Source organism: Balaenoptera acutorostrata, chromosome 21 (genome assembly GCF_949987535.1).
Source record: "Balaenoptera acutorostrata chromosome 21, mBalAcu1.1, whole genome shotgun sequence".
NCBI lineage: Eukaryota > Metazoa > Chordata > Mammalia > Artiodactyla > Balaenopteridae > Balaenoptera > Balaenoptera acutorostrata.
This window is the reverse complement of record NC_080084.1, coordinates 11,436,976-11,464,784: the sequence shown is the minus strand read 5'-3', so window position 1 is coordinate 11,464,784 and position 27,809 is coordinate 11,436,976. Positions and strand designations below refer to the sequence as shown.

At 39.7% G+C, this 27,809-nt stretch overlaps 1 protein-coding gene and 1 non-coding gene across 2 annotated transcripts in view; one reads left to right on the top strand and one right to left on the bottom strand.

The window, feature by feature from the left end:
* UNC5D (unc-5 netrin receptor D) overlaps window positions 1-27,809 on the top strand; it is a 265,917-nt gene that overhangs the window by 29,238 nt on the left and 208,870 nt on the right. Inside the window, exon 3 of the mRNA XM_057537499.1 lies at window positions 16,196-16,299. Within this exon, the coding sequence (XP_057393482.1) occupies window positions 16,196-16,299 (104 nt within the window). The remainder of the gene's footprint in view (window positions 1-16,195; window positions 16,300-27,809) is intronic.
* Window positions 26,223-26,295, bottom strand: TRNAE-CUC (transfer RNA glutamic acid (anticodon CUC)). The gene has a single exon. It is a non-coding gene; the product is annotated as a tRNA-Glu (tRNA).

The following is a 27,809-nucleotide window of genomic DNA, read 5'->3' as shown; positions in this document are numbered from 1 at the left end:
GGGTCTCCTGCAGAGGCGGGGTGGGTGGCTGTGGCTCACTGCAGGGACAAGGACACTGGAAGCAGAAGTTCTGGGAAGTGCTCCTTGGCGTGAGCCCTCCCAGAGTCTGCCATTAGCCCCACCAAAGAGCCTGGGTAGGCTCCAGTGCTGGGTCACCTCAGGCCAAACAACCAACAGGGAGGGAACCCAGCCCTACCCATCAGCAGACAAGTAGATTAAAGTTTTACTGAGCTCTGCTCACCACCAGTCCCTCCCATCAGGAAGCTTGCACAAGCCTCTTAGATAGCCTCGTCCACCAGAGGGCAGACAGCAGAAGCAAGAAGAACTACAATCCTGCAGCGTGTGGAACAAAAACCATGTTCACAGAAAGATAGACAAGATGAAAAGGCAGAGGGCTATGTACCAGATGAAAGAACGAGATTAAAACCCCAGAAAAACAGCTAAATGAAGTGGAGATAGGCAACCTTCCAGAAAAAGAATTCAGAATAATGATAGGGAAGATGATCCAGGACCTCGGAAAAAGAATGGAGGCAAAGATCGAGAAGAGGCAAGAAATGTTCAACAAAGACCTGGAAGAATTAAAGAACACAAAGAGAGATGAAATGAAAAATACACTAGAAGGAAGCAGTAGCAGAATACCTGAGGCAGAAGAGAGGATAAGTGACCTGGAAGACAGAATGGTGGAACTCACTGCCATGGAACAGAATAAAGAAAAAAGAATGAAAAGAAATGAAGATAGACTAAGAGACCTGTGGGACAACACTAAACACAACAACATTTGCATTATAGGGGTCTCAGAAGTAGAAGAGAGAAAGGACCAGAGAAAATATTTGAAGAGATTATAGTCAAAAACTTCCCTAACATGGGAAAGGAAATAGCCACCCAAGTCCAGGAAGTGCAGAGAGTCCCAGGCAGGATAAACCCAAGGAGAAACACACCGAGACACGTAGTAATCAAACTGACAACAATTAAAGACAAAGAAAAATGATTGAAAGCAACAAGGGAAAAACAACAAGTAACATACAAGAGAACTCCCATAAGGTTAACAGCTGATTTCTCAGCAGAAACTCTACAAGCTTGAAGGGAGTGGTATGATATGTTTACAGTGATGAAAGGGAAGAACCTACAACCAAGACTACTCTACCCAGCAAGGATCTCATTCAGATTCGATGGAGAAATCAAAACCTTTACAGACAAGCAAAAGCTAAGAGAATTCAGCACCACCAAACCACACCAAATGCTAAAGGAACTTTTCTAAGTGGGAAATACAAGAGAAGAAAAGGACGTAGAAAACAAACCCCAAACAATTAAGAAAATGGTAATAGGAACATACATATTGATGATTACTTTAAATGTGAATGGACTAAATTCTCCAACCAAAAGACACAGGCTCGCTGAATGGATACAAAAACAAGACCCATATATATGCTGTCCACAAGAGACCCACTTCAGACCTAGGGATACATACAGACTGAAAGTGAGGGGAAGGAAAAAGATGTTCCTTGCAAATGGAAATCAAAAGAAAGCTGGAGTAGCAATACTCAGATAAAATAGACTTTAAAATAAAAACGTTACAAGAGACAAGGAACGACACCATATAATGATCAAGGGATCAACCCAAGAAAAAGATATAACAATTATAAATATATATGCACCCAACATAGGAGCACCCCAATACATAAGGCAAATGCTAACAGCTATAAAAGAGGAAATCGACAGTAACACAATAATAGTGGGTGAATTTAACACCTCACTTATACCAATGCACAGATCATCCAGACAGAAAATTCATAAGGAAGCACAAGCTTTAAATGACACAATAGACCAGGTAGATTTAATTGATATTTATAGGACATTTCATCCAAAAACATCAGATTACACTTTCTTTTCAAGTGCACATGGAACATTCTCCAGGATAGACCATATCTTGGGTCACAAATCAAGCCACAGTAAATTTAAGAAAATTGAAATCATATCAAGCATCTTTTCTGATCACAATGCTATGAGATTAGAAATAAATTACAGGGAAAATAATGTAAGAAACACAAACACATGGAGGCTAAACAATATGTTACTAAATAACCAAGAGATCACTGAATAAATCAAAGAGGAAATAAAGAAATCCCTAGAGACAAATGACAAAGAAAACATGACGATCCAAAACCTATGGAATGCAGCAAAAGCAGTTCTAAAAGGGAAGTTTATAGCAATACAATCCTACCTCAAGAAACAAGAAAAATCTCAAGCAATCTAACCTTACACCTAAAGGAACTAGAGAAAGAAGAACAAACAAAACCCGAAGTTAGTAGAAGGAAAGAAATCATAAAGATCAGAGCAGAAATAAATGAAATAGAAACAAAGAAAACAGTAGCAAAGATCAATAAAACTAAAAGCTGGTTCTTTGAGAAGATAAACAAAATTGAAAAACGTTTAGCCAGACTCATGAAGAAAAAGAGGGAGAGGCCTCAAATCAATAGAATTAGAAATGAAAAAGGAGAAGTTACAGTGGACACTGCAGAAGTACAAAGCATTGTTAGAGACTACTATAAGCAACTCTATGCCAATAAAATGGACAACCTGGAAGAAATGGACAAATTCTTAGAAAGGTATAACCTTCCAAGACTGAAGCAGGAAGAAATAGAAAATGTGAACAGACCAATCACAAGGAATGAAATTGAAACTGTGATTAAAAATCTTCCAAGAAACAAAAGTCCAGGACCAGTTGGCTTCACAGGTGAATTCTATCAAAACTATAGAGAAGAGCTAACACTCATCCTTCTCAAACTCTTCCAAAAAATTGAAGAGCAGGAAACGCTCCCAAGCTCATTCTATGAGGCCACCATCACCCTGATACCAAAACCAGACAAAGATACTACAAAAAAAGAAAATTACAGACCAGTATCACTGATAAATATACACGCAAGAATCCTCAACAAAATACTAGCAAACAGAATCCAACAACAGATCAAAAGGATCATACACCGTGGTCAAGTGGGGTTTATCCCAGGGCTGCTAAGATTCTTCAATATATATAAATCAATCAATGTGATACACAATATTAACAAATTGAAGAATAAAAACCATATGATCACCTCAATAGATGCAGAAAAAGCTTTTGACAAAATTCAACACCCATTTATGATAAAAACTCTATAGAAAGTGGGCATAGAGGGAACCTACCTCAACATAGTAAAGGCCATTTACGATAAACCCACAGCAAACATCATTCTCAATGGTGAAAAACTGAAAGCATTTCCTCTAAGATCGGAACAAGACAAGGATGTCCACTCTTGCCACTATTATTCAACATAATTTTGGAAGTCCTAGCCACAGCAATCAAAGAAGAAGGAATACAAATTGGAAAAGAAGTAAAACTGTCACTGGAGATGACATGATACTATGCATAGATAATCCTAAAGATGTCACCAGAAAACTAGTAGAGCTAATCAATGAATTTGGTAAAGTTGCAGGATACAAAATTAATGCACAGAAATCTCTTGCATTCCTATGCACTAACAACGAAAGATCAGAAAGAGAGATTAAGGAAACAATCCCATTCACCACTGCAACAAAAAGAATACAATACCTAGGAATAAACCTATCTAAGGAGGTAAAAGCCCTGTACTCAGAAAACTATAAGACACTGATGAAAGAAATCAAAGATGACACAAACAGGTGGAGAGATATACCATGTTCTTGGATTGGAAGAATCAATATTGTGAAAATGACTATATTCCCCAAAGCAATCTATAGATTCAATGCGGTCCCTATCAAATTACCACTGGCATTTTTTACAGAACTGGAACAAAAAATCTTAAAATTTGTATGGAGACACAAAAGACCCGGAATAGCCAAAGCATTCTTGAGGGGAAAAAACGGAGCTGGAGGAATCAGACTCCCTGACTTCAAATTATACGACAAAGTTACAGTAATCAAGGCAGTATGGTACTGGCACAAAAACAGAAATATAGATCAATGGAACAGGATAGAAAGCCCAGAGATAAACCCATGCACCTATGGTCAGCTAATCTATGACAAAGGAGGCAAGGATATACAATGGAGAAAAGACAGTCTCTTCAATAAGTGGTGCTGGGAAAACTGGACAGCTACATGTAAAAAATGAAATTAGAACACTCCCTAACACCATACACAAAAATAAACTCAAAATGGATTAAAGACCTAAATGTAAGGAGAGAGAGTATAAAACTCTTAGAGGAAAACATAGGCAGAAAACTCTATGACATAAATCACAGCAAGATCCTTTTTGACCCATCTACTAGAGAAATGAGAATAAAAACAAAAATAAACAAATGGGACCTAATCAAACTTAAAAAACTTTTGCACAGCAAAGGAAACCATAAACAAGATGAAATGATAACCCTCAGAATGGGAGAAAATATTTGCAAACAAAGCAACTGACAAAGGATTAATCTAGAAAATATACAAGCAGCTCATGCAGCTCAATATCAAAAAAGCAAACAACCCAATCCAAAAGTGGGCAGAAAACCTAAATAGACATTTCTCCAAAGAAGATATACAGATTGCCAACAAACACATGAAAGGTTGCTCAACATCACTAATCATTAGAGAAATGCAAATCAAAACTACAGTGAAGTATCACCTCACACCAGTTAGAATGGGCATCATCAGAAAATCTACAAACAACAAATGCTGGAGAGGGTGTGGAGAAAAGGGAACCCTCTTGCACTGTTGGTGGGAATGTAAATTGATACAGCCACTATGGAGAACAGTATGGAGGTTCCTTAAAAAACTAAAATTAGAATTACCCTATGACCCAGCAATACCACTACTGGGCATATACCCTGAGAAAACCATAATTCAAAAAGACACATGCACCCCAGTGTTCATTGCAGCACTATTTACAGTAGCCAGGTCATGGAAACAACCTAAATGCCCATCGATAGACTAATAGATAAAGAAGATGTGTTACATGTATATAATGGAATATTACTCAGCTATTAAAAGGAACAGAATTGGGTCCTTTGTAGGGATGTGGATGGCCTAGAGAGTGTCATACAGAATGAAGTCAGAAAAACAAGTATTGTATATTAACGCATATATGTGGAATTTAGAAAAATGGTACAGAAGAACCGGTTTACAAGGGAGAAATGGAGACACAGATGTAGAGAACAAATGTATGGACACCAAGAGGGGAATACGGCGGGAAGCAGGTGGTGGTGGGATGAATTGGGAGATTGGGATTGACATGTATACACTAATATGTATAAAATAGTTAACTTATAAGAATTTGCTGTATAAAATAAAATTAAAAAAAAAAAACAACTGGGATTCTCCTAATCCAGAAGGAAGAAAATCTACATGTGGAATTGTCCTTTATTCCTTCAAAGAGACAACAACATCAGCACTAGATGATCCACAGCAAACCCATGAAGTGACAACTAGAGGCAGCCTGGCATTAACAGGGATTAGTGGGTCAAGCAATGGGCAGAATTCATAGATGTAAGCGAGGCAGAGGTTTTAAGCCAGGCTGGCAAGAGAAGCATTGGTAAATGCACCAAAGACGAGGAGATTATCACCAAGGAAAGCACTGACCTGACAGAAAGCCTTTTATATGCTTCCTTTGGGAACCAAAGTTAGGAGCTGAGTCCTCATGTTGTAACCATCCGGGGCTGGAGGATTTAGGCAGAACCAAATGGGGGCACCAAGCCTTGACTTTGATTTCATTGGCATCCAGCTGTTCTGCATTTGAACCAGCCCTTTTATTACAACAAATGAACTGTATTTGGCTGAGTTACAAATTCCTTTTATGTATGACAAATGGGGTCTGTTGTTCCTTTAGTCATATATGGCTGGGAAAGATTTGACCCTGATTTGAATACCAGTGTATTTGAGCACTAGTGGTATGTTGTACCATCCTCCTGCAATCTTAACAAATGACTATGACTGTTAAAGAAAAAAAAAAGACTATGATTTTTCACTGGCTGATTTGGTTTGAATGAGTAAATTATTTTTATTTCATTGCATTAACTGCCAGAACATTGAGTGAGCCGATAACTCCCTGGTGTTTCTGAGCTGCAAAGAACTATTATTTGGAATTGAATTTTTATTGATTTTCTTGTGCTACAATGACTTTTCTAACATAGTAGCATGAAAGGAAAATGAGAAAAAGGCCAAATAGGGAATAGGGTGAGGAAAGGGAGGCTGCCGCTTCCCATGGCCCGGCCCCAGATGAACTACTTATTGGCAGGTACTGCTGCTTCTGGTTGATCCTGTTGCTGATTAAATGATTTACAGGTTAGCCAAATACCTGGCTTCATCACCTTCCCCTCCTCTTCCCGTCTGCTTTGTTTCTAGTCATCATGTGCCTCGTTGGCATTCTGCTGTGGAACTGAGCAGGGGGACGGTGAAGTGGGTGCAGAAGCAAACAGGGTCATGCTCCAAATCGGTCAGTGTTGATGATTATTAGTATCATTCATACTAGCAATGAAGATGAGAATGAATAAGTGTTACTTTAACATCACTGTAGTACATTTATCTATTGTTGTTTTTGCTTCTCCTGGTCATTTTAACTACTGGAGACTTAGTTGTATATTAGTTTATAATAATCGTTCAGATGAGCTGAAATGGAAACTCACTGACTTATTCATTCCTTCAACGAATATTTATTAAGTGACTACTGTATACCCTTCCGGGTACTAGAGGAAAGGCAATGAACAAAACAGATGAAAGATTTTTTTCTCATGCGCAGAGATTTCCCATACGTAAAATCAAAGAAGACTATCTTAGCACTTACTAAAGATTGAAAAATATAGTTCTTCTTGCTTCCTTTAATAGACATCGTAGGAGTGAAACTTGATAGAATAAAATGAAACAAAATGTACTTCTTCCCTGGCTTCTGATTCAGTTTGGTCTAGTTTAGAGAATCTTGACAACTTGTAGGAAAAGTGGGGTATTTTTGGACATTATTTTTTCTGACTATAAAAGTAATCCACATTCATCACAGAAAATTTTAGAAAACGCAGAAACAGATGCAGAAGATACTGAATATACCCATATTCATACAGTAGCAAATCTTTGAAATGTTGAGTGATTTCTCTTTAGGGCTTTTCCTATGACATATGTATAGTAATCCCATACCAGTTGCTATTTAAAAATTTTTAAATCTTCAATCTTGATGTGTATGTATGCAGTTTGGTTCAGTTCCCTTATACAAAATAATGTGAAATTATTATTTTTCTTCTTTCCATAGACCACGTGAGCATAAGTGAGATCGGAAGGTGGAAATCTATTTATATTCCACCCTCTCAATATATATGAATAGAAGACCAAGTCTAATAAAAGAGTGTCCTTATATGATGTGATAACTTATGGAAAGAGAGGTAGCTAGGCAAGCATTTTGCAGAGACTTACAAGAAACAAGAGAGCCTCTATATGCAAAAAAAAAAAAATCTTTTTTTAAGCCAGTAAAAGCCCTATTGAAACGGTAAATGAGGTACAAAGAGATAAAGATTCTTATTAAGTCAAGGTGCTAATAGGTGGCAGACCAAGAATTCAAACAAATACAGGCATACCTCGTTTTATTGTGGTTCGCTTTATTGCGAATACCGCGTTTTTTACAAATTGAAGGTCTCTGGCAACCCTGTGTTGAGCAAGTCTATCAGTGGCATTTTTCCAGCAGCATTTTTTCACTTTGTGTCGCTGTGTCACATTTTGGAAATTCTCACAGTATTTCAAACTTTTTCGTTATATTCATTATGGTAATCTGTGTAGTGATCTTTGATGTCACTATTGTAACTGTTTTGGGGTGCCATGAAGCACGCCCATGTAAAATGGTGAACTTAATCAGTGAATTTTGCTCCACCAACCAGCTGTTCCCCCATCTCTCTTCCTCTCCTCGAGTCTCCCTATTCCCTGAGACACAGTGATATTGAAATTAGGCCAATTAAAAACCCGACAATAGGGGCTTCCCTGGTGGCGCAGTGGTTGAGAATCTGTCTGCCAATGCAGGGGACACGGGCTCGAGCCCTGGTCTGGGAAGATCCCACATGCCGCGGAGCAACTGGGCCCGTGAGCCACAACTACTGAGCCTGTGCTCCGTAACAAGAGAGGCCGCGATAGTGAGAGGCCCGCGCACCGCGATGAAGAGTGGCCCCCGCTTGCCGCAACTAGAGAAAACCCTCGCACAGAAACGAAGACCCAACACAGCCAAAAATAAATACATAAATAAATAAATATTTAAAAAACAAACAAACAAAAAAAAAACCCGACAATAGCCTCTAAGTGTTCATGTGAAAGGAAGAGTTACACATAGCTCACTTTAAATCAAAAGCTAGAAATGATTAAGCTTAGTGAGGAAGGCATGCTGAAAGCTGAGATAAGCCAAAAGCTAGGCCTTTTGCATTAAACAGTTAGCCAAGTCGTGAATGCAAAGGAAAAGTTCTGGAAGGAAATTAAAACTGCTACTTCAATGAAAACACAAATGATAAGAAGCAAAACAGCCTTATGACTGATGTGGAGAAAGTTTGAATGGTGCGACCAGACGTAACATTCTCTTAAGTCTAAGCCTAATCCAGAGTAAGACCCTACCTCTTTTCAATTCTGTGAAGGCTGAGAGAGGCAAGGAAGCTGCAGAAGAAAAGTTTGAAGTAGCAGAGTTTCATTCATGAGGTATAAGGAAAGAAGGGCATTTTCATAACATAGGTGAAGCAGCAAGTGCTGAGGTAGAAGCTGCAGCAGGTTATCCAGAAGATCTAGCTGAGATCATTAATGAGGGAGGCTGTGCTAAACAACAGATTTTCAGTGTAGACGAAACAGCCTTCTAGTGGATTTGAAAATTTTAAGTGTTTTTTATTGTCCACCGCCAGATTTTCTTTTTAAATCATAACTCAAATACTTAATTCATTACTTTGTCTTCTCATTAGTTAGTTTATATAAAAAGGTAATGTTTTCAGAAAGGATATATGGCTACCTACAATCTCTTGAAATTATCATGTCTGAGACTATATTGTTATTAGTTTGCTCATGAATAATAACTTATTTGGGAATGGAAAATTAGTACCCATGCTTTTTCGCTAAAAAACAAAAACATAGATTTAGTTACATAATTATACTCTGGTATTTGCTAATACAGGGAAAAGTTTCAGTTGTAGCCTGCTTTTTGTTTCATTGTCAGTTCTTTCTTGATTTCAAATTTTATTTATTCATCAAGCTTTACGGAGAAGATATATTTGACAAATACCATTGTGTAACTTTAAGGAGCACAATGTGATGATTTGATATATATTTATATTGAGGAATGAGGACCACACCAATGTTAATTAACAGTATCCATCACCTCACACAGTTTTATATGTATAGTAGTGAGAACATTTAAAATTTACTCTCAATAAATTTCACATATACAATACAGTACTGTTAACTATATCCACTGTGCTGTATGTTAGGTCCCCAGAACTTATTCATCTTATGACTTGAAGTTTTATCCTTTAACCACCATCTTCCATTTCCCTCACCCCTCAACCCCTGGCAACCAACAATCTACTCCTTGTTTCTTTGAGTTGAGCTTTTTTAGATTTCACATATGTGGAATCATACATTATATGCTTCATCTGTGTGAGATCATGCAGTATTTGTCTTTATCTGATTTATTTCACTTACCGTGTGTGTGTGCATGTGTGTATCATATTTTATTCATCTGTTCATCCATCTGTGGACACTTAGGTCATTTCCATATCATTGTAAGTAATGCTGCAATGAACATGGGGGTGTAGATATCTCTTCTAGATAGTGATTTTGTTTCCTTTGGATATGTATGCAGGAATGGGATTGCTGGATCATATGGTTGTTATTTTTTTTTTTAATTTTAGGAACTTCCATACTGCTTTCCATAGTGGCTGCACCAATTTACATTCCCACCAACAGTGCACAAGAGTTCCCTTTTCTCTACATCCTCATGAAAACTTAACTCTTATCCTTTTGATATTGGCCATTCTAACAGGAGTGAGGTGATATCTCACTGTGGATTTGATTTTTGCATTTCTCTGATGATCAGTGATGTTGAACACCTTCTCATGTACTTATTGGCCATTTGTATATCTTCTTTGGAAAACTGTCTATTCAAGTCCTTTGCCCATTTTTTAAATTGGATTATTTGATTTTTTTTGCTACTGTGTTGAATGAGTTCCTTATATATTTTGTATAGTAACACCTTATCATATAAATGGTTTCAAAATATTTTCTCCCATTCCTTAGGTTGGCATTCACTTTGTTGATCATTTCTTTTGCTGCACAGAAACTTTTTAATTTGTTATAGTCTTACTTGTTTATTTTTTTCTTTTGTTGCTTGTGCTTTTGGTGTTATATCCAAAAAAATTATTATCAAGAAGCTTCTTTTTTTTCCTTTGTTTTCCTCTAGGAGTTTCACAGTTTCAGACTTTATATTTAAGTCTTTGATCCATTTCAAGTTAACTTTTCTGTGTAGTGTAAGGGAAGAGTTCTTCTCTTTCACATTTCATTCTTTCACATGTGCATATATCCAGTTTGTCCAGCACCACTATTGAAGAGACCATCCTTTCCCCGTTTGGTATACTTGTATCCCTTGTCAAATATTGAACCATACATATGAGGTTTTATTTCTGGGTTCTCAATTCTGTTTCATTGATCTATTTGTCTGTTTTTATACCTATACCATACTGTTTTGATTACTACTGCTTTGTAGTATAGTGTGAAATCAGGAAATGCAGTGCCTCCTGCTTTGTTCTTTTTCAGGATTGTTTTGGCTCTTCAGGGTCTTTTGTGGTTCCGTGCTAAGTTTAGGATTTTTGTTCTGTTTCTGTGAAAATGACATTGGGATTCTGATAGGGATTTCATTGAATTGGCTTTGGATAATATGGACATTTTAACAATATTAATTCTTTCAATCTGTGAAATTTTTAGTTACTTCTGTTTATTTACTGTAAAATACTTGTAAAATCATTTTTACAATTTTTAAAAATTTTGTTAATTCAAACTTTCAACTATGATATATCCAGGAACTTTTTTTTCTTTTCAGAATTATTTTGCTTGTATGCAATGAGCTCTTTTGTATACTGAAGTTGGTTTGTTTTCCAGCTTGGAGAAGACATTGTTAGCATTATTAAATTAATTATCATTTATTTTCTTTGAGCTTGTTGTCTCCTTCTAAATTTCCAATGATATTTAAATCATATTTCTCTATCTCAACATTATCTTTTGTTATTTATTTCATCTTTTTTTCTGGTAAATTCATTATCATTTTATCATTTTCCTCTTAGCTCACTTATTCAACTTGTATTTATTAAGAACCTTCCCTGTATCAGCTGGTTAGTAGGCACTGGGACTATAAGGGTGAACATCTCAGACATAAAGCCCACATTCACTGAACTGATGATCTAGTGAGGAAAACAGATATGGAGTAAGCAATTATTAGAGCCCTACTAGAGGACATTTCTTAAACTGGGTTTTGCTGGATGCTAAGCCATTGCCTTCTATCTCTAAAACCACTGGTTTGTAAATTTGTGAAGCTAAGGCTGGGACTTCCTTGCCAGATCCCGGCTCCCTGGTGCCACAGGAGACTGGACAGTGAAATAGGGAAGAAGGGTACTTCTTTCTGTTCATTTTCTGTCTTTGTCACCATCATCCCAGCAGAGTTTCTTTATCTTAGAAGTGGCAGCTTCTTCTTGTTTCGCACTTATTTTTTTTTAAGTACTTCCAGATCCAGCTTTATTATGCTCTCCCTCCATCCCCTTCCCCCAAGAGATGCCAGCGCCGTCTGGTGGACGGTCTTTCTTCAGAGGTCTAGGTCTTGACGCCTTGGGTCCGTCTTCCAAGTTCCTGAGGTACCAGCACCAAAACCCAGTGCCCTCTCCTTGGAGAACTGAGCCATCTCTAAGCTTCAAAGTTCTATAACCCCAGCCTCTTCCCTTCGTTCCCCCATTCCCCATCCTTAGGGTGGGACCAGTTCCTAGCAGTTCCCCCTTTTGCCTTTTTAGTCCTTCAATTTTTACATTAATATTTTCTGTTAAAACATCTGGTGTGCTTTCTGTTTTCCTGCCTGGATCCTGACTGATAAATCTGTCTTCTGTTTCACTAGTTCAGTTTTCAGCAGTCTTCAGTATGCTGTCTACCATCTCCATGATATATATATATATATATATATATACGTATATATATATATATATATATATGTATATATATATATATATGTATATATATATTTCTAATTCAGCAGTTATGTTGTTTTTTTCTTCCTGCATAGTGGCAGTTTTCTTGATCTCAGATGTTATCCTATTTATAAATCCCTACTCTAGATTCTCAGTTACTATTTCCTTTTGATTTTAAAGAACTTAAATTAGAAGTTATCTAAAAATGCCTCTTGTTTCCAGTCTTAGAGGAAGCCATTTAATTTCAGTTCTATGGTTTGTCTCCTTCATTTGTAACATAATTCTTTTTATATGGCTGGGGATGTTTTTCCTACTATTAGAAGTTACACAGGTTCCTATCTGAATCTTTCAAGCCTTGGAACTAACATAGGTTATAAAAGTATCTAGTTTGCCAGTTCAGAAACTAATTAGGTTGGGAATTCCCTGGTGGTCTGGTGGTTAGGACTCTGCACTTCCAGTGCCAGGGGCCCGGGTTCAATCCCTGGTCAGGGAACTAAGATCCTGCAAGTTGTGCGGCATGGCCAAAAAAAAAAAAAAAAAAAAAAAGAGAAACTAGGTTGGGTAACCTATCGTGAGAATCATAGGTAGAGTGGAAAGCATTTCCTTCTATGTCTAAGAATTTATTTCCATAATTTTTACTATTTTCAGTAGCTTTCTGGAATTTGTCTGGTGTGTTTGCCCTCCTTGGGAATCAAAAATGCCAGTGTTCCTGCCACTAGTATTAGGCACAGGCCAGGACTCAGTGTCACTTGGGTTTCTCATTTGGTGTGATATCTAGTGTGTGGTGGGCTGCCTGTAATGAGTTGGATTCATATATATGACACCCCAGTTGTTGCCTGACCCCCTACTCTACTGCCTTTAATCTTTAATCTTTGTATCTCCACATTTAGAAGTGTCCATATACTTCTTGTTGGAACCCTTCAGTGGTGATTGCAAATGTCAGTTGGGAAGATCAAGAAGTTGTGTGGGTCCTTTCTTCAATCTGATCCTGGCTGTATGAAATCTACTAGAAATTTCTCAAAGCTTCTTGTTTATAGACTATACCCTTTCCTACATCCCAGTGTCAGTACAGGATTTTCCTTCTTTATATACATATTTGCTTAGCTAGTTCATTGAGCAGGTGGGAATGGGGAAGAAAAACGACTTCGCTCTAGTTTTTCATCAGCCAATGTAGTTACTGTAGGGGAATGTGGAAGTACCCGAAAACTCTACATTTTGTTACCTTTTCCATTTCTAGTGAGCAAAGAAAGGAAACAGAAGATAAAATAGAAATAGTATAAGGCAAAATAGAAATTCACGCTCTTTTTCTGTGCTTCATTTGGTTGAATGCAGATTATTTGGTGTTGTCAAAACTGCAATCACCATGTAGCAGCACTGGGTAAGACTTCCTTTAGAAAACAAAGCAATCAAAGAAAAGAAAAACATGGCAAACAAACCAAACAAAATTAACCACAAAAACACAACCCTTTCTTTCCATTAACAAACTGATGTGTCGTGTAAGAGTCACTCACACTCTACAGTAGATTCATTTCAATATAGAGTCATCCCCCTTATCTGTGGTTTCAGTTACCCATGGTCAACCTTACTCTGAAAATATTAAATGTAAAATTCCAGAAATAATTCATAAGTTTTAAGTCACATGCCATTCTGAGAAGCATGATGAAATCTCATGCCATCCAACTACATCCTGCCCAGGACGTGAATCATCCCTTTGTCCGAAGTAAACCGCCCATTAATCTCTTAGTAACCATCTCGGTTATCACATCAACTGTCCTGGTATCACAGTACTTGAGTTTAAGTAACCCTTCTTTTAATTGATAATGGCCCCAAAGTGCAAGGGTGGTGATGCTGGAAATTCGTATATGTCAAACAGGTGCTGGAAAGTGCTTTCTTTAAGTGCTTTCTTTAGGTGAAAGTGAAAGTTCTTGACTTAATAAGGAAAGAAAAAATTGTATGCTGAGGTTGCTAAGATCTATAGTAAGCACAAATCTTCTATCCGTGAAATTGTGAGAAGGAAAAAGAAATTCATGCTAGTTTTGCCGTCATACCCCGTAATGGCCAGAATACATGATGAGTACTGAGTTAAGGTGGAAAAGCATTAAATTTGTACAATAAGATATTCTGAGAGAGAGATTACATTCACATAACTTTTATTACAGTATATTGTTTTAATTGTTCTATTTGATTATTAGTACTGTTGATCTCTTACTGTGCCTAATTTATAAATTGAACTTTATCATAGGTATGTATGCATAGGAATAAACAGTATATATAGGATTTGGTACTATCTGTGGTTTCAGGCATCCACTGGGGTTCTTGGAATGTATCCTCCATGGATAAAGGGAGGTTACTATAGTCCTGATGGGTATATTAGTCATACAGAAAGGTGATTTCTGACTCAAGGATCCCTTGGGGGAGAGCAAAGGAGAATTTGTGGTCACATTTTGCAGGAAATGTGAGATTTTTCATTCTGGGGGTTATTCACATTTTCATCACTTGTAGTTTTGTCATCAGTTATGCGAACTTCCTCACACTTGGAGTCAGAAATTCTGAATTGTAAAGGCTGTGGCAATTTACAGATCTCCAGTGGAAGGAAGCTTGGCTTTACAGTTTGGGGGACAGTTGGGGAAATGGGAAAATGGATCCTGCCACCTGCCTACAGTGTGGATCCTTGTAAGATCCTTTGCTTCAAATACACTTCCGAAGGATCTCCGAATAGACAGCACTACTGACAGAAGACGTCAGTTGCCCCTGGGAGGGAAAACATTAATAGTAAAATTCCGAAGAAAGTGAATACGTGGATTGCTGTTCTTTTTATTCATGGCGTGTTTCTGACTTGCTAAAAGCAAATCTAATGTATTTATACAATTTATAAAGATGTAACTGATTCTGAAGCTCTGCTCTTTACAGAGAACATATTTCATGTTATTGTAAGCACTAAAGAAAATTAAATCAATAAATCCACAGCCTGTAATTTGAGATCCTCGATTGAAGAAATATACATTGTCCGGGAGGGAGGGGGAAACCTTCGAAAGACTTGTAAAACTGTCTTCACTCCACCAATCCCAGGCCTTCAAGTGCCAGTGGGAATTAAGCTCGTGCTGTAAAATTATCGAAGTGTTGTTATGACACCTCAAAAAGAAGCAAAGGCCAACTCCCACTCTTGTTAATGAAGCATATGCTTAAGTGGAAAGCTGTGCAAATGATGCTCTTTCTCTCTTCCGAACTGTCCCTGTATCCTTTTCCCTGAGAAAGCTTTGTTGGCGAGCAGTCAGACACTGATGTCTAGACACTTGGTGAATTTTTCCCCATCACTGGCACTAATACTCTCTGTGACCACTGGCAAGCCAATTAACCTCTCCGAGTGTCACCCTTCCACGTGTAAAAGGTTAATAGTGCAGCTTGTTTGCAGAGAGCCTGGAACCTTCCATGAAACGCACTACATGGACACCCGGCATTGCCGTTGGACTGGAGAGCGTTGTATCTTTTAATTATATGTTTGGTTGGATAGGTTATAGATTTTGTTGTGGTTGAATGTTGCCTCTTCTCCCTGGTTACAAATAAAAGACTAATAGGTAATCTCACTCTGTTAACCATCTTCTAGAGCTCCCTAGAGGGTTAAGGGAATGGCAGAGGTTACAGGTTAATAATGCATCCTTTAGTTAATAAAATAAAAAATCACATGCATCTCAACTGCATAATAGCTGTGGATGGCAATTTATTAGTCCAAGTGCTTTATCAGATACTAAGTAGGTAATGCTGACAAAGACTCATGAAATAATGAGGTTTGGTTTTTTTTTCCTGCTCCCCCAGTAAATCTTTTATCCTTCACCTCAATATAGAACATTAGGGACAGTTTTGTTAAGATTTCTTTCTTAACAAAAATGCTTGTGAATATGTAGGAACTCCTGAAACCAGTGACTTGTGTGTGTATCTAGGTTGTGACGTTCAGCTCACTATTTTATAAACTTTGGAGCAAATGTGGATCCTACGTGCCCCAGAGCAAAGTGTCATATCTTTCACGTTCTTTGCAGATTTACGGAAAAACTTCGAGCAAGACCCGCAGGGAAGGGAGGTTCCCATCGAAGGCATGATCGTGCTGCACTGCCGCCCGCCTGAGGGAGTTCCTGCTGCCGAGGTAAGATCAGGCCTGTTCCCAAGAGGGAGGGCCCGAGTCCTGTGTGCTACAGGTGATGAAAGCCAGCCTGGGTATGGCCTTGTTGCTGCCTGGCCCCATCTGCTAAAGATGGTGAAGAGACTGATGGAAGTACGTTGGAAGAGGAAATTGTCTCTCCTCTAATTTCTTGTTGACACAAGCTCTTGCTAGGCAGCCTGGGTAGGATTTGTTCTGTGCCTTTGCTTTTCGGGACCTCAGTGGTACAGGCAACATCTTCTGTGTCCTCCATCTGACCTTGGCTTCTGGATCAATCTAACAGGCAAATTCACGTGAAAAAGTGCAGAGAGAAGGAGGTCAGGCCCTAGTGCCAAGTTTCATGGGTGTCTGCACTTACTCATCCTTTATTTGCTTACGGGACAAACATTCCAGGAGTATTTGTTGTGTTTTAGGTGCTGCGCTGGCATGAGGGATACAAGAAGTGTTGAAGTCACAGGTCTCTGATCAGTTATCCATTGTTCACAGTGAGGCAGCAGGAATCCAGAGTCACTGTGGTTTTTGCTCCTTGCTTGTTTTCTAGAAACTTCTATCATATGGTTAGAATATAATTATCAGTAATAACACATTGTGGTAGTAGAGATGGTGTCCTTTCAGTCACTATTAAAAGAGGTTCTGTTGGACTAGTAATATGGTTATTAAGGCAGTATTGTGCGGGGGTACTCAGAAGTATAAAGAATGCTTGGTAGAATCCTGTGTTTATAAATGTAGGCCTGAGTCAAGCAGTAGATAGGCCAGCTGTGGCTTCTCTCTAGGAAGCTAGGAAACTGGCCTAAGAGCCATGGTTTAGTCACTGAGAAGTAGAAATATTTAAAAAACGAAAAAAAAGGATCCTTTGCCTCGCCTTTTAGCAAACACTGCTATGGGATTTTGCATTTGGAAGGACAAAAGAGTGGAAAGTATCAAGGGGAATGAAAAAACATACACACTTGCCAATCTAGATGGGAAGCCTGCAGGGTGGACACTACTCAAAGCTCAAATGCTTCCCCGAAATGAAGTAAACGGACTTGAAAATTAAAGTGAACATTCCATGCATGATGTGAAATGCTGAGAAAGGAAAATGCTTATTTTTAGATTTGTATTGGGTTGGCCAAAAAGTTCGTTTGGGTTTTTCCGTAACATCGTATGAAAATCCCGAACGAAGTTTTTGGCCAACCCAATATTTAATGTGAAACAAACAGGTATTTGATCTACTTTGGCCCCCGCCTTGTTCTGTAGAGAGTGTGCCCTGGATTCCCGGGCAGGGGGGCAGGCAGTGGGGCGTTAGTGCCCAGGTGAATGTCAGTCTCGTTGAGGATGCCCCACGCGCTCCTGGGAGTCTCACTTGGGTATCAGCAGTTTGCTATAGCCACCACCGGCTCTCATAACCAGGCTTCCTTCCCGGCCTGGGCTGGGTCACTCTGTCACTTTTGCCAGCATCGGAGAGGACTGAAGATGGAAGGAAGGTCATGGTTTTATTAGCTGTCCTGTGGGAACCGAACATTTCTCTGGACGTCCAGAAATTAATTTTTACAACTGGAGGAGAACTTAGATATTTCCCTGGCACAGCCTTTGCATTTTAGAGGCAAGAAAACTGATGCTCAGACCAGTGACCCACCAAAGGTCTTGCACCTATTTAAGCGATAACTGTTCAGTCTTCCAAAAGGTCCCCAGAGCACTCAGAGTAAAAGTCTATTTTATTTTGGCACCTTATGTGGTCCAGCATAACCTAGCCTGCTTTTGCCTCTGACCTCATCTTCTCCTCCTTAGCTTCTGACCCTGCTATAGCCACACTGGCCTCCTCACTCTTCCTCAGCTGCACCAGCCATGCAACTGCCCCAGGGCCTTTGCACATGCTGGCCCCTCTGCTAGAACACTCTTCCCCGGTTATTACATCGATTCATCCCTTCCTTCAGGGCTTGCTTAGGTATCACCTGCTCAGTGAGGCCTGCTCGGGGCACTCTGAGGAAAATGTCACTTCCCTACCCTATATGTATAGTTTCAAGCCCCTTTCTCTGCTTTATATTAACTCAGCTCTTAGCACAAACATACTATATTTATTTGGCTTATTTTCTGTCTATTAGAACTTAACGCTCCACGAGGGGAATTTTGTTCATTTTTTATCGCTGTATCCCCAGAACATAAAACAGTGCTTTTCATATCCAGGTGTTCAATAAATATCTGTTAAATATGAATGAAAAATTGTTTCCTGCCTTTATTCCTGAATATTTGAGCTTGTACCAGGACTAGCCCCAGACAAAACTGTGAAATCCACTAGACTCTTGTTTTTTTTGTTTTTCTCCTATTCTGGGTACTAGAAAATGGGTAAGACCTTCTTCACTCGGTCTTTGAAGACATAAGTAGAAACAAAGAACAGAGGAGAGAAGGGTAAAGAATGTGCAGTCTGGAAAAGTATATAGAATAATAGCCAAAGGGGAAAATACACCTTGGTGTGTAAATGCGTGCATGAGTGTGTACACATGCATGCACACCCACACACACGCATTGAAGCATCTTCCCAGAGACTGCAAGGATTTAGGAATTATAAGGACTCTGAGGCTGTTTGGGGCCATGGTTGGGAGGGAGGAGTCCTGTGGGGAAAGGGGTTAGCCTCTAGGAAGTAAGCAGCCTTCCTAGCTGTTCACCTACTTGGGAAGAGCTGAACTTGGGTTGAAGTTGAAGCAGCTCTTTGGACATCCCTCCGAAGTTTTCTTGCCCCAGCACCCTGTTCTTGAAGGCAAATGAGTCGTGCCTGTTGGCTCAGTTCATTTTCCATCTTTATTTGCTTCTGATATGCTTTTCAGCTGTAACCACGGGAGGAGAACAGGATGTGAAAAACTTCCGATAGCCACACACACTGATGTCAGTAAAAACATTTGGAAGAGTTGTTGAACAGTGGAGGAGGGAACACAATAAATACAGACATGTCAGTAAGAAAGTATATTTTCTTTTCTGGTACCTACCCTCCTGCCAGATTTCCACACTGTAGGTATTTACTTTCTGTATTAGTTTCCTAGGATTGCTGTGTCCAATTACTACTTACTGGGTAGCTTAAAACAATAAAAGCGGCTTCTCTCACAGTTCTGGAGTCTAGAAGTCTGAAATCAGGGTTCAGGCAGGGTTAGTTTTCCTGGGGGCTCTAGAAAATGAGCTTCTCTCTTAGCTTCTGGTGGTTTCTGGCAATCCTTGGTGTCCTTGGTTAGTAGACACATTACTACAGACAGTTCACATGGTATTCTTGTCTCTGTATCTCCATGTGTCTGAATTTTCCTCCTCTTATAAGGACATGAATTACTGGATTAGGGCCGACCTCAACCCAGTAAGGCCTCGTGTTAATGTTCTGGGTCACAGTACACCCTTTTCCAAATAAGGTCACGTGCACAGTTTATGTGTGGACATGAAATTTGGAAGGGGGCCACTCTTGAAATCAGTCCACTCCCCATTCCCCTTTTGACATCATATCACTCTTATTTTTAGGCATGTAGATGTCATTAGAAATAAATTTCAGAGCCAGGCTGGCTGAAAGTAGATAGAGGGCCATTTCAAGGAGCAGCTGTGGCTGTAAGATGGTTTAAAACAGAAATTCTGAGCTGAGGTGGGAGGTGGAGGAGAAAGCTTTGTTTTCTACATTTTGTTTTATAGATGAAAATAGAGAGTGTTTCAGCTACACTGTGGGTTAATGGCTGTTGTGAGGCCCTAACAAGCTTTTATAGCGTCATCTTAAGGCGGGAAAGCATCTGGGTTCCAAACAACTTGAGTTACTTTGAAATTTCTCTTATTTGTGAGTTGGATACTACCTGTATCTGTGCACCAATATTTACAGCTGTTTTAGTTTCAGCAATAGCTTACACACTAGTTATTACCACCAACATCTGTGTTTTTGTTGAAGGGAAGGCAGACCCAGAGAAGAAAGCTGTGAGAGAGACAGACACAGAGAGGGAAAGAAGGTGAAAATGTTCATACCTTCCACAGTCGGGGTCTCGCAGGGTGGAGATGTCTACCAGTGCCTGTCAGGGGGGTCTTCAGGTCTCAAAGAGTATTTTGGTGCTTACTGACCTCATAGTCGTGCGAGGAACCTACAGTCATGACTCTTCGGGATGGCGGTAACTGGAAACTGTGCTTGGAAATTGATTAGCTGTGAAATTGTCACTGTGAAATAGCATCCATCAGAGTTATCTTCCCTGAGCAGGCGGTGTTCCACTCTCTCCACTGCACCACTGGTTCCCTTCCTGCCCACCTCCTGTGGGATGCAAGGGGTCATCACCAGAAGGAGTTGTGGCTGGCAGGGCTACTGATGTACCAGCTGGTTTTGTCCTGCAGTGGCATAGGAGGTGGAGGTCTCCTTCTTGGCACATTGAAAGGAACCTTGGGGGCAAGTCTTATTTTCCCAAGACATATACGATTGTCTTCTCTCTGCAAGGTAAAACTTACTTGGCAATTAACTAACTCCATCTATATGACCAGAGAAGGTAGTTTGTATAAGAATAGAAAGAGCTACCATGTATGGAGTTATCTCCATGTGCCAGGCACTGTGTTTAGTAGTTTCTCTGTGTTACTTCATTTAATTTGCAGAAGACTGCTGTGAGATGCTAGAAGGCTATTGGTACTTCGTCCATCTTACAGAACTTGTCCAAGCTCTCAGATCACCGAGAAGCCAATTGAACCTTAAAGCTCAGATCTTTCTTTTCTTTGATAGTTTGTGTTTGTTTCTAGTGAGATGGTGGGTTTCGTTAATTTCCCCCAAAGCCTTTATGAAACTTGGGAGCCCCTAGGCCAGTGATAGCATATCTGCTTGTTCTGCTGCCTGACATTCCACCCACCCTTAGAAATAGAGGTTTTTGTTTAAAATCTCTTCTAGCTAATTTGCTAATCCTAAATCTGCTATAAATGCTGTGTTTCTTTCTTTGAAATAGGTAATCTGGTGATAAAACTAAGAACAGAACAGAGAGAATAGAGGCTTTGGGAGCTGAGGATAAGGAGCCTGGAGCAGGGCAGCCCTGGAGTCTCTGCGCTCCCAAGGACCAGGAGTCTGGGTTGGATGCTATCTTAGGAAATGCGAAGTACTGAATGTCTACAGTTACAGAGAGGGTGCCTTGGAGGGGAAGAAAAGGGGGCATATGAAGGGGAGAGGATAAGGGTAATCTCTACTCTCATTACAATTTTCCCCACATTTGGCCATGGCCCCGACAGATCTCCTTGTCGTGAAGGGCCCTGGATATATTCTGATGAGCACATACTGATGTCTGTATCACAGGGCTCTCTCACCTGGGATACAGCCATGGCATCTGGAAATGGTCGAAAGGGAACTGAGGATCGTTAGTTTGGCATCGTGGGGGGAAAGTATGAACTTCAGAGTCGAACGGACTGGGATTCGACACTGAGTAGCACTTCCTAACTTCTAGGACCTACAGCAGTTCTAGCCACCCTGAACCTCAAGAGTCCTCATCTGAAAATAGGAACAGTACTTTTCCTGTAGGATTGCTCAAACCAAAGGAGAAGAAAACCCAAGAATTTGCAAAGCATCTAACACAGTTTCTAATACTAAATAAATAGTAGAGATTATTGTGACTTCTTTTCTTCCTCCTTTTCTAAAGCATCATGAGCCTTTGATTCTCAGAGGAAGATGTAGGGCTCCGTTATGGTTGGGGATCCAGATTAAAGCTGAAAACTCTTGCAATTTCTAGTACATTCTGAGCCCCATGAAGAAGGTTGCTGCTAAGACCATCCCTTGTCACCGTGGGGTCCCCAGCTTGTGCCCTTTGTTCTTGCCTTTGAAGCTCATCAGAGAATGAAGACACCATAAAGTTTCCTGCTTTCCTCTCTTGTAATCTTGTGCGTGGAGGAAATAAAAGGTTATTTTATAGAAGCTGGTGACTATCAATGTTTTTCACCTTGCTTATCCCGTGAAAGAGTCTTATGAATGGCATTATTGTTACTAAAAACACTTTTTGAAAAACGGTATAGGAACTCGGAGGTTCTCACCAGACTCATATAGACACAGGTTCGATGAAATAATTGGTCGTACACTTTTCCTAAAATACCTGAAATGTGAACAGATGATAATTCAAGCTTTTCTAAATGCTATGAGCTCATCCTATCACTAGATGTATTAGAATGTATTTGTTACTGCAGTTGCTTTTAACCTTAACCTTGGGGCAGTTCTAACTAAAGATAGCCACTTTTTAGTGTTTGACACCGTTGTTTAGCTAAAACCAATTTGCTCTTTTCAAAACAATTCATTATCCCACACTGCACTTTTTTATACTCCCCAGTTAAATGAAAAATCTATCTTTCATAAAAGTTAGAAATTATGTCCAATGAAAATCCGACATTTTAATGCTTTTCCACAGATTAAAATTGTAGAGTTCTCAATAAACCCTGATTTACTGATGTTGGTTGTAAAATGGTTATTGCTATTAATAAAGTCTGTAAATCTTAACAGGTTATATTTGCCTTGGACAATAAAACTTGCCCTAAAGGCTTAGTGTCTAAGGCTAATTCTGCACACATCAAGGTAAACAGCTTCCTCAAAATAATTCAGTGTCTGAGAATTAAAGCCCAAAGCCAAGTAACTGACAGATTCTAGCCTTGAGCCACTGCATGCCAGGCAATCTTCTTGTTTTTATCTCATCAAGGAGTCAAGGTGGTGCTGGAATTAGAAAGGTCAAGAAGGTCAAGAGCCATGTCTTTGCTATTGTGAATAGTGCTGCTGTGAATATATGGGTGCATGTTATTTTTTTGCATTATAGTTTTGTCCAGATATATACCCAGGAGTGAGATTGCTGGATCATATGGCAACTGTATTTTTAGTTTTTTGAGGAACCTCCATACTATTTTCTATAGTGAATGGATAAAGAAATTGTGGTACATATATACAGTGGAATACTACTCAGCCATAAAAAAGAATGAAGTAATGCCATTTGCAGCAACATGAGATTATCATACTAAGTGAATGAAGTAAGTCAGACAGAGAAAGACAAATTCCATATGATATCACTTATATGTGGAATCTAAAATATGACACAAATGAAGTTATCTATGAAACAGAAACAGACTCACAGACATAGAGAACAGACTTGTGGTTGCCAGGGGGGAGGGGGTGGGGGAGGAATGGATTGGGAGTTTGGGGTTAGCAAATGCAAACTATTACATGTAGAATGGATAAACAACAAGGTCCTACTGTATAGCACAGGGAACTACATTCAATATCCTGTGATAAACCATAATGGAAAAGAATATGAAAAAAGAATGTGTGTATATATATAACTGAATCACTTTGCTGTACAGCAGCAGTTAACAACATTGTAAATCAACTATACTTCAATTTTAAAAAGTAATTTAAAAAAAAGGTCAAGAGCCTTAGTCAATGTAGTGTGAGCTTGGAGAAGGTTCTCTTCTCTCTGCTGGCCACCAAGTGGGCTTTGGCATTCTTGTGTAAAAAGGGGAGGTCCCAGGAGCGGAATGAAAAAATGTATTTTCTGTTTTATAAAGTGGGTCAGAATCACACAAGTGTTAGAAGCCAAATTACTGCGGATGGGGGAAGTTTAAGGGAAGAAGATCATTTTCCTTCCGGATGCCCATGTGGAAATAAAAGTTTTTTAAAGAAGCTCTGTTCATCTTGGTAGACTTGGTGGACGTTTGTCCTCTTTTCTAATGTTTAGGCAATTTCCTTTTAAGTCTTACCTCCCTAAGGTAAAAGCTGAAAAACTAATTTTCTAGTCTTCTTTGTGGTGAGGCCCACTCATCAGGCGTTCTCACCCAAGATGGGATGGAGAAATGAGCAATGTGAGGTGGTACTTGTACAGAAATCCTGCTCTGGAGAGGAGGATGGTGGTGGCGGAGATGCCCAGCCCTTAGGGGCAGCCAGAAGAACTGGCATCTCTCCCAGGTCTCATGGTTGCGAGCCATGCCAGCGTCATGGTTTTTGAACCGTGAGGGTGTTGCCAAGTGACCGTCCCTTTCCCTACGATGCGGCTGGTCGTTGTTGCTGGCTACTTGGCAGCCCGGTCGGGCTCTTTGGCCCTCCTGGAGGTTCTGGGCACTGCTAATATTCTTTAATAAAGTCTTTTCCTGACTAAACAAGCCAGAGCAGAGTTAGTTGCTAGCAATCAAGAATTCTGAGCATGGCAGTGCTTGTGCCCTGTCTTACTCTTTCAAGGATGCCTTTGACGAATACCTGAAAGTGGCCATTGGAACCAAGCAAGTTACTGTAAGCCAAAGGCTGTTTGTGGGCTGTGATCTTTTTTTTTTTTTTAATCTATAAAATAAGGAGAGGGGCTAGAATCCCCCTAAGGTCCCTTTCGTATCTCTCATTATTCCTGATGTATAAACAGTAGGATCTGCATAATATCTCTGACTTGTTTTAATAATTCTGCGAGACTGGTACCAGACAGTTTTCAAGTCAGAAGCCCTTTCCCCTTCTTCCCTGCGAGGGTATTCTTAAAGGTTCGTTTGTTTCAAATGTGTTCATCACCATAAAACCCAGGAGAGAATCTTATGACATTGAACTGTTTCATACAGGAATCATTAGGCTATTATGTTTAACCTCCAGCAAACAGACTATGAAATGAAGATTTTATTTAAAAAATGAGACTCTTAATAATCCACTGGAGAAATGTGGAGATGCCCAAGTTCTGAAGCGGTAGACCTCAGGTATAAATAATTAATCTAATTTGGTGCAGCCAAAGCAGAGAGAGAATGTCTAATAGTCCAGATAAACTTTGCTTTGAGGAGACTGACAGTGAAGACCTTTGCAGAAAGTGACATTTGATTGGAATGTATAATACTGTAAAAGAAACCTAACGGACTCTTAGAAAAGAGAATGTTGAATTGGTTAAATACTAGTAATTAAGTGCCCGTAAATTACTTCTCTAAAAACATTCCTGCAAAAAGAAATTTGCTATCGTAAGAGAGATGGGAAAATGAGGTTAATATAAGTTATTTAAAAAGTGAATGTCTACAGCCCAAATACCCCCATCATTAATACTGGTCCTTAAGTAAATTTTATTAATGGACTGACTTTTACCACATCCTGATCTGAGAAGCTCTGGTTCCTTACCGAGGAAGAAAAGAAGCCATCTAAAGCTCCTGATTCGTATTTATTTTCTTTTTTCTTCTTGTTCTGTATTCCTGGAGTGGGGGTGGGGGGTGAAACATGGAAGATAGAATTACATTTTTCGAAGCCAAGGGTAGAGACACACAATGAGATGACAAAGGTAGTGTAGTTACTGGTCTTGCCTCCTCTTTACTTTCTTCCTCGACATTCTTCTAGGTCAGCTTCACACACTCAGCTTTCTTTCTTTCCAAGCACTGCTCTCTGGCTGTATTATTTACAGTCCTATCTCTGTGTCCCCGTAACCATTTCTCTTTGGAAGGTCCTTGACAACCTCCATCTGTCTGTCATTTTCACAGTCTGGGAGGATCTGTACTAACCCAGCCAATCTCTGACTTCATCCCTGGCCGTCCCAGGTGACACTCATTTTTCTTTCTTAGAAATACCTAATTTAATTGGTGCAGCCTGCTCAAGTAAGGACAGCAGTTTCTCCCTTTCTCTAAACACTTATTTTTTTTTTTTTATTGGAGTATAGTTGATTTACGATGTTGTGTTAGTTTCGGGTGTACAGCAAAGTGAATCAATTATACATATACACGTATCCACCCTTTTTTAGATTCTTTTCCCATATAGGTCATTACAGAGTATTGAGTAGCATTCCCTGTGCTATACAGCAGGTCCTTATTAGTTATCTATTTTATATATAAATAGTAGTGTAGGTATGTCAATCCCAGTCTCCCAATTTATCCCTCACCCACCTTATCGCCTGATAACCATAAGTTTGTCTTCTATATCTGTAACTCTATTTCTAATATTATTTTATTTTTTTGGCCACGTCACACAATTTGTGGGATTTTAATTCCCCAACCAGGGATTAAACCTGGGCCCTCGGCAGTGAGAGTGCAGAGTCCTAACCACTGGACCACCAGGGAATTCCGTAAACTCTTTCTTTCTTTCTCTTTTTCTCTTTCTCTCTCTCTCTTTCTCTCTCTCTCTCCCCCTCTACTCCTCCCTCCCTCTCTCTCTCTCTCCCTCCCTCTCCCCTTCTCTCCCTCTCCCCTTCTCTCCCTCTCCCTCCCTCCCTCCTTTCTTTCCTCCCTCCTTTCTTTCCTTCCTTCCTTCTCTCCTTCATTCTTTCCTGCGTTGGGTCTTTGTTGCTGTGTGCGGGCTTTCTCTAGTTGCAGCGAGCGGGAGCTGCTCGTCGTTGTGGTGCGCAGGCTTCTCATTACAGTGGCTTCTCTTTGCTGCAGAGCATGGGCTCTAGACGCACGGGCTCAGTAGTTGTGGCATGCGGGCTCAGTAGTTGTGGCTCATGGGCTCTAGAGCTTAGGCTCAGTAGTTGTGGCGCACGGGCTTAGTTGCTCTGCAGCACGTGGGATCTTCCCGGACCAGGGCTCAAACCCATGCCCCCTGCATTGGCAGGCGGATTCTTAACCACTGCGCCACCAGGGAAGCGCCTTCCAAAACACTTTTATAGCGTAATGCTATGAACACATTTTGTTTGTTTTCTTTTTTCTTCCCCCTACCTCTTGTATTTAAATTCTATGACCATATGTCATATTTCCTCAGGCTAATTCCCTTCAGGATAGGAAATGCAAATGATACTTTTCAGTATCCTTTTCCACCCCATCCCTCCCACCTCCCACCTTAGCAGATAACACCTAGGCTTCTGGGAATAGTCTGGAAGCCTCTGTGTCTCAGTGGATGAATATTTACACAACCGCTCTTTGGTATACATAATAATAAACTGTTAAATTCAAATGATCACTTTCAAATTTACAAAGATTTTCATATATATTGACTCATTTGATCCTTAAAGCTACCATCTGTGGGTAGCCAAATATAGCAGTATCTCTGTTTTACAGAATCATTGATTCCATCTATAACTTCATGGAGAAACTACTCTATTGCTAACATTTCATTGCATTTGCACTCCATGCCAGGCACTGTTCACTGAATTCTCCCAGCAACTTTCTGAGGTAGGTGACAATGACATGCCAGTTTTATAAATAAGGAAACTGAGGCACAGAATAATTAAGCAGCTTACTCAAGGGCACAGTTACTGAATGATTAAGCCAATCGTTGAATCCAGACAGCCTGGCTTCCGAGCCTGTTCTCTTAAACTCGACCTGATGAAGCTTCTTTTTGTGTTGGACATTGTATGCTGAGCACAGCTGAGTAAGATAAGAAGCCTGTCCTTTACTCGCCCACCATCTCATTTCATGCATATGCAGCTAAGAGTATGGACACAAGATAATGGCATAAGTGAATGCACATATGTATATGCACACACATGCGAGCCTACTGCTTTTCCTCAATTTCTTTTTTTTTAACTTATTTCATTGAAGTATAGTTGATTTATAATGTAGTGTTACTTTCTGCCGTACAGCACAATGATTCCGTTTTACGTATATATATATACACACACACACATGTTCTTTTTCAT